Source organism: Mustelus asterias, unplaced genomic scaffold, assembly GCF_964213995.1.
Source record: "Mustelus asterias unplaced genomic scaffold, sMusAst1.hap1.1 HAP1_SCAFFOLD_2077, whole genome shotgun sequence".
Lineage (NCBI taxonomy): Eukaryota > Metazoa > Chordata > Chondrichthyes > Carcharhiniformes > Triakidae > Mustelus > Mustelus asterias.
In genome coordinates, this window is record NW_027592022.1 from 42,342 (window position 1) to 54,106 (window position 11,765).

The 11,765-nt window shown below is 48.2% G+C and overlaps 1 protein-coding gene across 1 annotated transcript in view; it reads left to right on the forward strand.

Moving 5' to 3' along the window:
• LOC144489274 (phospholipase D1-like) overlaps positions 1-7,908 on the forward strand; it is a gene marked incomplete at its 5' end in the record, with an annotated part of 46,850 nt that extends 38,942 nt beyond the window's left edge. The window contains 3 exons of the mRNA XM_078207141.1: positions 2,109-2,262; positions 3,490-3,607; positions 6,401-7,908. Of these exons, the coding sequence (XP_078063267.1) occupies positions 2,109-2,262; positions 3,490-3,607; positions 6,401-6,625 (497 nt within the window). The remainder of the gene's footprint in view (positions 1-2,108; positions 2,263-3,489; positions 3,608-6,400) is intronic.
• Between the last annotated feature and the right edge of the window lie 3,857 nt (positions 7,909-11,765).

Genomic DNA, 11,765 nt, shown 5'->3' on the forward strand with positions numbered 1-11,765 from the left:
CACAAACCAACCTCCCATCCCTTGACTCTGTCTTCCCGCTGCCTCGGCAAAGCAGCCAGCATAACCAAGGACCCCACGCACCCCGGACATTCTCTCTTCCAATTTCTTCTGTTGGGAACAAGATACAAAAGTCTGAGGTCACGTACCAACCGACTCGAGAACAGCTTCTTCCCTGCTGCCATCAGACTTTTGAATGGACCTACCTCACATTAAGCTGATCTTTCCCTACACCCTAGTTATGACTATAACATTATATTCTGCACCTTCCCTTTTCCTTCTCCCCTATGTACTCTATGAACAGTATGCCTTGTCTGTATAACGCACAAGAAACAATACTTTTCACTATATCCCAATAGATATGACAAATCAAATCAAATCCTTCTCCCCCATGTACTCTATGAACGGTATGCTTTGTCTGTATAGCGCGCAAGAAACAATACTTTTCGCTGTATCCCAATACATGTGACAATAATAAATCAAATCCTGTTATACACACACACATAGAATCTCTACAGTGCAGAAGGAGGCCATTTGGCCCACCAGGCCTGCACCAAGGACAATCCCACCCAGGCCTTATCCCTGTAATCCCACATATTTACCCTGTGGGTGGAAATCGGAGCACTTGGAGGAAACCCATTCAGACACTGGGAGAAGGTGCAGACTCTGTACAGACAGTGACCCAAGGCTGGGAATTGAATCCGGGTCCCTGGCACTGTGAGGCAGCAATGCTAACCACTGTGCTTCCATGCCGCTCTTAATGGTATGTGATAGGAATTGGTCCTATCACACATTCAGCTGATCTTTCTCTACACCCTAACTATGACTGTAACACTACATTTTGCACCCTCACCTTTCCTTCTCCCCGATGTACTCTATGAACGGTATGCTTTGTCTGTATAGCGCGCAAGAAACAATACTTTTCACTGTATCCCAATACATGTGACAAATTAAAGAAAATCACATATGAAAATCAAATTCAAATTCAAAATCAACTCAAATCTTTTGAATGCACCTTATATTAAGCTAATCTTTCTAGCTATGACTGTAACACTACATTCTGCACCCTCTACTTTCCTTCTCCCCTATGTACTCTATGAACGGTATGCTTTGTCTGTATAGCGCGCAAGAAACAAGACTTTTCACTGTAGCCCAATACATGTGACAATAATAAATCAAATCGATTCAATTGTCCTGATGAGTGCGAGACTAAAATCTTCCAATGGCATGTCTTTTTTCAATGAGATTTAACTTCTGTGCTATCGCGGGTAGGGTCGCCCACTGGGCTTAGACTGGTTACCTTGCTGGATAGTGGAAACCTGCAACTCTCTCCCTAAAAGTCAATCCTGGGGGTCAGTGAAGGAGGTTAAGGGTCGGTTGATGGACTGCTAGTAGATGTGGGTTCTAAGGGATGTGGAAACGAAGCGTGTTCAGATACATGACTGGCTGGCAAAACAGGTTTGCATGACCACCTCAATATTTTTCTAAATTGACCCACGAAAGGGATTGGTGGGGGCAGGGTGGGAGGATTTGTTGCTGTGTGTTTGTACACGGTGCCACATTGGGACAGAATGGATAGGGGAGGTTTGGCAGACTAACTGGGTGGCAAGGCAGCACAATGGTTAGTACTGCTGCTTCCCAGTGCCAGGGACCCAGGTTCAATTCCAGTCACTGTCTGTCTGTGTGGAGTTTGCTCGTTCTCCCCGTGTCTGCGTGGGTTTCCTCCGGGTGCTCTGGTTTCCTCCCACAGTCCAAAATTGTGTAGGTGGATTGGCCATGCTAAATTGCCCCTTAGTGTCCAAAGATGCGTAGGCTAGGTGGATTGGCCATGCTAAATTGCCCCTTAGTGTCCAAAGATGTGTAGGTTAGGTTGATTGGCCATGCTAAATTCTCTCTCAGTGTCCAAAGATGTGCGGGTTAGATGGATTGACCATGGTAAAGGCGCGGGGTTAGTGGGATGAGGGGGCGATTGGGCCTAAGTAAGATGTTCTATTGGAGAGTTGGTACAGGCTCGATGGGCCGAAGGACCTCCTTCTGCACTGTCAGGATTCTTTGGCTCTATTCTGTCTTCACACCCTTCACCTTGAGATCCTTTGCCTTCTTGTGAGTAGGTTCAGCAAACATCAATGACCGCAGCCTGCTGGGCAAACGGGACAGCGAGATGGCCGTTCTGGTGGAAGATACTGAGATGGAGACATCGGTAATGGATGGTGAAGAATACCAGGCAGGGAAATTCGCCCATCGTCTCCGGCTGCAATGTTTCAAGTACGTCTGTGAAACCTCTCGCTCCTCTGTGGGATGGAGGCATTGCTGGCTGGGGCAGCATTTGGTGCCCATCCCTAATTGCCCCTGAAGAAGGTGGAGGCGTGTTGGAGAAGGGGGGAAGGGAAATGACTGGAATCAAACAACAACCTGTCAATCCCCCGGGGGCAAAGCTCCCCACTGGCAGCTGGTCACCAAGGTGGCTCACCTAACCCCCACATATCGAAACACTAAGGGGCGATTTAACATGGCCAATCCACCTAACCTGCACATCTTTGACACTAAGGGGCAACTTAGCATGGCCAATCCACCTAACCTGCACATCTTTGGACAATGGCCATGCTAAATTGCCCCTTAGTGTCAAAGATGTGCAGGTTAGGTGGATTGGCCATGCTAAGTTGCCCCTTAGTGTCCAAAGATGTGCAGGTTAGGTGGATTTGCCATGCTAAATTGCCCCTTAGTGTCAAAGATGTGCAGGTTAGGTGGATTTGCCATGCTAAATTGCCCCTTAGTGTCAAAGATGTGCAGGTTAGGTGGATTTGCCATGCTAAATTGCCCCTTAGTGTCAAAGATGTGTAGGTTAGGTGGATTAGCCATGCTAAATTGCCCCTTAGTGTCAAAGATGTGCAGGTTAGGTGGATTGGCCATGCTAAATTGCCCCTTAGTGTCAAAGATGTGCAGGTTAGGTGGATTAGCCATGCTAAATTGCCCCTAGTGTCCAAAGATGTGTAGGTTATATGGATTTGCCATGCTAAATTGCCCCTTTTTCAACCTAACCTGCACATCTTTGAACACTGGCCATGCTAAATTGCCCCTAGTGTCCAAAGATGTGCAGGTTAGGTGGATTGGCCATGCTAAATTGCCCCTTAGTGTTTAGAGATGTGTAGATTAGGTGGATTTTTCAACCTAACCTACACATTTTTGGACACTAAGGGACAATTTAGCATGGCCAATCCACCTAACCTGCACATCTTTGGAGTGTGGGAGGAAACCGGAGCACCCGGAGGAAACCCGCATGCAAACTCCACAGAGACAGTCACCCAAGGCTGGAATTGAACCTGGGTCCCTGGCGCTGAGAGGTAGCAGTGCTCACCACTGTGCCACTGAAAGGTGTTCACCACCAGCCGGTGGTTGACCGTATGCACACAAATTCTATGCCAACCAACAGTATGCACTTCCTGGAACTGTCAGATTCAGTCATACTCTGTCACTCTCTCTCTGTCTCTGCAGGATGCACCTTGGACTTACCGATGACCAAATGGATGATGTGGCGGACCCTGTTAGTGACCGATGTTTCCAGGAGATCTGGAATGCTATAGCTACCACCAATTCAACCATTTATGACCAGGTGAGTTCTATTCTGGGGTGTATGGGAGCACAGCAGCCATCTTGAAATGTTGTAGCCTGTGCATTGCAGTGCATGATGGTACAGCACTGTACTCCTAGGCGATGATGCGTGCCTGCTGTCCTTGGTCTTTTCGGTGGTGGAGCCCACTATTTAGGACATTTATTGCAGCTTGGACGGCACAGTGGGTTAGCACTGCTGCCTCACAGCGCCAGGGACCCGGGTTCGAATCCTGGCTTGGGTCACTGTCTGTGTGGAGCCTGCACATTCTCCCCGTGTCTGCGTGGGTTTCCTCCGGGTGCTCCGGTTTCCTCCCACAGTCCACAGATGTGCGGGTTACATGCATTGGCCGTGCTAAATTGCCCCTTGGTGTCCAAAGATATGCAGGTTAAGGCAGCAGAAACCTGCATGGACCAGAGAAAATGGCTGGATGATGGGGTTAAAAACGAGTTTGGAGAATGCCCTCGGAGAGGCGGAGGGAAGGAGTTTGGAGAAGGCCTTTGAGAGAGAGAGAGGGGAGGCTGGCCAACGACGGTCACTGTGGAGACGAGGGGGGGCCAGGAGGTTAAGGGAGGAGGTTAGGGGAAGCAGCTGAAATTAGGCCGCGGAAAGACAGTCCTGTGGAAGATGGCCTTTAAAAGTAGGACAAAGTTCCGAATTTTGATGGATGTGGGGGGGGGGGGATTACGGGGGAGACGAACACCAGGGTGTTACATTCCTCTCGACAAACCGAAGCCCCTCTGCAGTTCCGATTTTGAAAAAATGATGATGTTGGCAGGTGGTGTGCGATTCCACCCTTTCACATAGAACCATAGAAAATTACAGCACAGAAACAGGCCTTTTGGCCCTTCTTGTCTGTGCCGAACCATTTTTTGCCTCGTCCCACTGACCTGCACTTGGACCATATCCCTCCACACCCCTCTCACCCATGAACCCGTCCAAGTTTTTCTTAAATGTTAAAAGCATTTACCACTTTATCCGGCAGCTCATTCCACACTCCCACCACTCTCTGCGTGAAGAAGCCCCCCCTAATATTCCCTTTAAACTTTTCTCCTTTCACCCTTAACCCATGCCCTCTGGTTTTTTTCTCCCCTAGCCTCAGCGGAAAAAGCCTGCTTGCATTCACTCTATCTATACCCATCAAAATCTTATAAACCTCTATCAAATCTCCCCTCATTCTTCTACGCTCCAGGGAATAAAGTCCCAACCTATTCAATCTCTCTCTGTAACTCAGCTTCTCAAGTCCCGGCAACATCCTTGTGAACCTTCTCTGCACTCTTTCAACCTTATTTACATCCTTCCTGTAACTAGGTAACCAAAACTGTACACAATACTCCAAATTCGGCCTCACCAATGCCTTATATAACCTGACCATAACACCGACTTTTTCTCCTCGATACTCCGATTTATAAAGGCCAATGTACCAAAGGCACTCTTTACGACCCTATCCACCTGTGACGTCACTTTTAGGGAATTCTGTACCTGTATTCCCAGATCCCTCTGTTCAATTGCACCCACATGCTGGGTGGGACCTGACATGTGGCAGCTTCGTCGTGGCGTGTGGCTGCCCATCATTGGCTAGCGGAGGGATCTTCTGGTCTTGCCATTGTCTATGGGACAATGCACCCCTTGTCACTGTGAAACCTGTGGTGGAAGATCCCCCCTTCCCCCACCCCCCCTCCCATAGGCCGTGAATGTCTGGAAAGTTCCGGCTACTAAGATGGGGGCTTCAATCCCGACCATGTTTCTAACGACGCTTATTTCCCATTTCCGAAAGCTCTCTAAGACACTAAGATGGGCGGAAGAGCAAAGTGTGCAGAGGACGCTGAAAGTCTGCAAAGGGACATAGATAATCTGAGTGAGTGGACGAGGGTCTGGCAGATGGAGTACAATGTTGGTAAATGTGAGGTCATCCATTTGTTAAGAATAACAGCAAAATGGACTATTATTTAAATGGTAAAAAATTGCAGCATGCTGCTGTGCAGAGGGACCTGGGTGTCCTTGTGCAGGAATCTCAAGGAGTTGGTTTGCAGGTGCAGCAGGTAATTAAGAAGGCAAATGGAATTTTGTCCTTCATTGCTGGAGGGATGGAGTTTAAAAACAGCGAGGTTATGTTGCAGTTGTATCAGGTGCTGGTGAGGCCACACCTGGAGTACTGTGTACAGTTTTGGTCTCCTTACTTGAGAAAGGATATACTGGCACTGGAGGGGGTGCAGAGGAGATTCACTGGGTTGATTCCGGAGTTGAGAGGGTTGGCTTATAAGGAGAGACTGAGTAGACTGGGGCTATACTCATTTGAATTCAGAAGAATGAGGGGAGATCTGATCGAAACATATAAGATTATGAAGGAAATAGATAAGATAGAAGCAGGAAGTTGTTTCCACTGCTGGGTGAAACTAGAACTAGGGGGCATGGCCTCAAAATAAGGGGGAGCAGATTTAGGACTGAGTTGAGGAGGAACTTCTTCACACAAAGGGTTGTGAAGCTGTGGAATTCCCTGCCCAGTGAGGCTACCTCACTGAATGTTTTTAAGGCAAGGATAGATAGATTTTTGAACAGTAAAGGAATTAAGGGCTCTGGTGAGCGGGCGGGTAAGTGGAGCTGAGTCCAGGAAAAGATCAGCCATGATCTTATTGAATGGCGGGGCAGGCTCGAGGGGCCAGATGGCCTACTCCTGCTCCTAGTTCTTATGCTCTTATGTTCTCTTGCGTAGAATCGTCCTATCGCGTCGGGCTTGAATAAATCTGCCTCTGACTCGCTTTCTTGTTTCCCTTTCCTGCTCTCCCCCCGCCTCAGGTTTTCAAATCCCTCCCCTCAAATTCAGCCCCGAGCCTTGCATCGTTGCGGGAGTTCGTGTCGACGCCCGGTCTGGTCTCCGAGGATCCCGAGGAAGCCCGGGAGAAACTGCAGGGGGTGCGTGGCATCCTGGTCCTGTTCCCCCTCTACTTCCTGTGCGAGGAACATCTCCTTCCCCCGCTCAGCAGCCGAGAAGGCATGGTTCCGATGGAGGTTTGGACTTGACGGGGGCGGCGGGGGGGGATGAAGACGCCACACGGGTTCTTGCCGCCGGGAAGACGCTCACTCCCAAAATTCCGACTTTGGGATTTCCGGAACAGCTTTTCCTCTCTGGCGACTCTGAATTCTCACTCGATGACGTTTCGGATGGCCCATTTCCACAGCCAATTGGAAGATTGCTAATCGTTGACTGGATCACTAATTGGAGAGTCTTCCCTGATTGGAATTAAGAGAGATATCGAATCTCACACGCTTGCCAGCTCCCAATCACCAAGTTGTGCTTTATATTTCGAAACTGTGACCAGATTGGCCCATGTCCCGGGCTGTCTGTTATCTGGAAAGTTCTGGAAAGACAATCCAACCTCCAAGATAAGAGATCATCGCCGTCATCTCATTTTCTGATGTTTTGTTCTGCCTGTATTTTGTTTTATGCTTTGCGTCATCACTTTTATAACACGCGGATGTCTTTTTTTTTAAGGAAAGAATTGTAACCTCTTATTCAAATCTCACACACACCTAAAGGTGAGAAGATGATCTTCGCCAGGAATTCCTCATCCCGGTGGCAAGCGCTTGAGAATTCCGGGTGTTCCCGGGGGGGCCTTGTCTCGGGAATCTCGGGTGAATGCCGGAGATCGATCGTCGGCCAACACGAGCGTTGGTGTTTTCTTGCAGGGAGGTTTGGATCTTCCAAGCGCACTGTCTTCCATGTCAACCATGTCAATCACCTTGTGAGACCAAGGCGTCTCTGAGAGAGCGTTGTACTGGGCACTGAGTCAGTTTGACGAGTTATCAGTTCTTCACACCAGCAGGAAGGGACATTTTTGTAGCCCTCCTTGTGGACACACACTCGTGTTCCATTTTAATCACGGATGATGAGTTCCGGTTAGTACGAGATACAAGATATTAATAAAACAGCTGGAATTTATACTGACGTGTACAGCTGCCACGTGTTGGCCTTTTCATTAGTCGCTGTGGGAAGGACTTGCATTTAAATAGCACCTTATTCTCTTCCGCAAGGCTGTCCTTCCAACCCATGGCAGGAGTCTTTGAGAGTTATTCGGGAGGCAGGACAGAAATTCACCCCATGGAGGAGGGGGAAACATGCCACAGGGAGGACGAGGCATCCATGGCTGACGAGGGAAGTCGAGGACAGCGTAAAAGCATGCAAAGTGGCGAGGATTAGTGGGAAGGCAGAGGATTGGGAAGCCTTTAAAAGTGAGCAGAGGACAACTGAAAAAGCAATAAGGGGGGGAGAAGATGAAATATGAGTGTACGCTAGCGTGTAATATAAAAAAAATAGGAAAAGTTTTTTTCAATATATAAAAGGTAAGAAAGAGGCAAAAATAGCCATTGGGCCACTGGAAAATGAGGCTGGAGAAGGAATAATAGGCAACAAAGAAATGGCAGAGGAACTGAATCGTTACTTTGCATCAGTCTTCACGGTGGAAGACACCAGTGGGATGCCAGAGCTCCAGGAGAGTCAGGGGGCACAGGTGAGTGCAGTGGCCGTCACTAAGGAGAAGGTTTTGGGGAAACTGAAAGGTCTGAAGGTGGATAAATCACCTGGGCCGGATGGACTACACCCCAGGGGTTCTAAAGGAGATAGCTGAGGAAATTGTGGAGGCATTGGTGGTGATCTTTCAGGAATAACTGGAGGGAGGGATGGTACCAGAGGACTGGAAAGTAGCGAATGTAACACCACTGTTTGAGAAGGGAGGGAGGCAGCAGATGGAAAATTATAGGCCGGTTAGCCTGACTTCGGTCATTGGCAAGATTTTACAGTCCATTATTAAAGATGAGATCTCGGACTCTTTGGAAGTGCATGATAAAGTAGGACTGAGTCAGCACGGCTTTGTCAAGGGGAGGTCATGTCTGGCAAATCTGTTAGTGTTCTTTGAGGAGGTAACAAGGAAGTTAGATAAAGGAGAGTCAGTGGACGTGATTCATTAGATGTCCAGAAGGCCTTTGACAAGGTGCCGCATGGGAGACTGTTAAATAAGTTAAGTGCCCATGGTGTTAAGGGTAAGATCCTGGCATGGATAGAGGACTGGCTGACTGGCAGAAGGCAGAGAGTGGGGATAAAGGGGTCTTTTGCCAGTTAGGAAGGCAAATGCAATGTTAGCATGGCAGTCGGTGACTAGTGGTGTGCCTCAGGAGTCAGTGCTGGGACCACAACTTTTCACAATATACATTAACGATTTGGAGGAAGGAACTGAAGGCACTGTTGCTAAGTTTGCAGATGATACAAAGATATGTAGAGGGACCGGTAGTATTGAGGAAGCAGGGGGGCTGCAGAAGGACTTGGACAGGTTAGGAGAGTGGGCAAAGAAGTGGCAGATGGAATACAATGTGGAAAAGTGTGAGGTTATGCACTTTGGAAGAAGGAATGGAGGCAGAGATGGGAAAATGCTTAGGGAATCAGAAACACAAAGGGGCTTGGGAGTCATTGTTCAAGATTCTCTTAAGATTAACGTGCAGGTTCAGTCGGCAGTTAGGAAGGCAAATGCAATGTTAGCGTTCATGTCAAGAGGGCTAGAATACAAGAGCAGGGATGTACTTCTGAGGCTGCATAAGGCTCTGGTCAGACCCCATTTGGAGTATTGTGAGCAGTTTTGGGCCCCGTATTGTAAGGAAGGATGTGCTGGCCTTGGAAAGAGTCCAGAGGAGGTTCACAAGAATGATCCCTGGAATGAAGGGTTTGTCGTATGAGGAACGGTTGAGGACTCTGGGTCTGTACTCGATGCAGTTTAGAAGGATGAGGGGGGGGATCTTATTGAAACTTACAGGATACTGCGAGGCCTGGATAGAGTGGACGTGGAGAGGATGTTTCCACTAGTAGGAAAAACTAGAACCAGAGGGCACAACCTCAGGCTAAAGGGACAATCCTTTAAAACAGAGATGAGGAGGAATTTCTTCAGCCAGAGAGTGGTGAATCTGTGGAACTCTTTGCCGCAGAAGGCTGTGGAGGCCGGGTCATTGAGTGTCTTTAAGACAGAGATAGATAGGTTCTTGATTAATAAGGGGGTCAGGGGTTATGGGGAAAAGGCAGGAGAATGGGGATGAGACAAATATCAGCCATGATTGAATGGCGGAGCAGACTCGATGGGCCGAGTGGCCTCATTCTGCTTATGTCTTATGACATATTTTCTCAAATGTAGACACTGTTACAATGTCAGCGGCACGGTGGCACAGTGGGTTAGCACTGCTGCCTTACAGCGCCAGGGACCCGGGTTTGATTCCCGGCTTTGGTCAGTCTGTGCGGAGTCTGCATGTTCTCCCCGTGTCTGCTTGGGTTTCCTCCGGGTGCTCCAGTTTCCTCCCACACTCCAAAGATGTGCGGGTTAGGTTGATTGGCCATGCTAAATTGCCCCTTAATGTAGATTCAGAAAGAATGTTCCTGATGGTAGGGGGAGTCCAGAACTAGGGGGTCATAGTTTGAGGATGAGGGGTAAACCTTTTCGGACTGAGGTGAGGAGAGATTTCTTCACCCAGAGGGTGGTAAATGTGTGGAATTCACTCCCACAGAAAGTAGTTGAGGCCAAAACATTCTGATTTCAAGAAACAAATATACATAGCTCTTGGGGCTAAAGGGATCGAGGGATATCGGGGGGGGGGGGGGGGGGTGGGGGGCAGGGGGCGGGGGGAAGAGAGGATCAGGATATTGAATTTGATGACAAGCCATGATCATAATGAATGGTGGAGCAGGCTCGAAGGGCCGAATGGCCTCCCCCTGCTTCTAGTTTCTCCGTGTACTTTCAGGGGAGTGAGATGGGTGAGAGACCTGTCTCAACACCAGGATCTTTGGCAGTAAAGGGTTCAGTCAAAGTGAATGGAACAGCAATTGGGTCAGTTCAGTTTTAACCCCTTGCTGCTCACCTCTCCCTGTTGGAGGAGAATGTTAATCAATGGGTTACACGTTACCACAGGGATTTGGACACCAAAGTCAAAGGGAAACTTGACCCTGCAGGTGCTGACAATGATTTAAGTTTTGTAAATATTCACCATTGCGTCTCATTAAAATATCGTTTGTTCAGGAAATAATAGTTCACTTAAACAAGCCTCGTTTTCACTCTGTGACTCTCTCTCCCCCTCATCTCCCTCTCCGGCTCTTTATTGATACTCAACCTTCCTTTGGTCTCTTTCCCCCATTTCTCTTTCTCCTTCCATCTGTCCGTTTTCTCTCTCTCTCTCTCTCTCTCTCCTTACTGATCTCTTCCCATCTCTCTCCTCCCTTTGTCTCTCCTCACTCTCCTGCTGTCTCTCTCTCACCCATTCTCTCTTGCTGTTTTTCACTCTCTCTCCTGTTTTTCTCTCTCTCTCTCTCCTGCTCTGTGTTTCACCCACTCTCTTTCTCTCCCTCTCTGTGTTTCACTGTCTCTCTCTCTCTCTCTTATTCACCCACTCTCTTTCTCTCCCTCTCTCTCTCTCCTGTTTCATTCTCCCCCTCTCCTTCTATCTCTGTTTCACTCTCACTCTCTGTTAATCACCCACTCTCTTCCCCCCTCTCTCTTTCTCTGTGTCATTCTCCCTCTCCCCTTCTCTCTCTCTCTCTCTCTTTGTAAGAAGTCTCACAACACCAGGTTAAAGTCCAACAGGTTTATTTGGTAGCACGAGCTTTCGGAGCGCTGCCCCTTCGTCAGGTGAGTGAAGAGTTGTGTTTCACAAACGGCAAATATAGACGCAAACTCAATTACAAGATAATGGTTGGAATGCGAGTCTTAACAGCTAATCGAGTCTTTACAAGTCTTTACTTTCTTCCTCTGTGTTTCACCCACTCTCTCTTCCTGTTTCTCTCTCTCTCTCTCTCTCTCTTTCCTCACTCTTTCCCTCATGTTTCTCTCTGACAGGCGAGCATTAAATGTCCCAAAGCCTGTTTGTGGGGAAGGGACCTCTCGCAATGTAAGCCCTGATCCTTTACCACCCATAAATATAGCCACAATATTGACCAGTATCTCTGAGGGTGTATGGACAAATATCCCACACCAAGTGCTGTACCTGACTGGGACTCATTGCAATGACCCACTGCAGTACAGTAGAGGGTGAAATTGTACTGTTCCATCACCACTCTGCAATAACAACATTTCCATGAGCAAGTTCCCGATCAGGAGATGTACTGAGATTTATAAATAGCAGCACATTTACACTC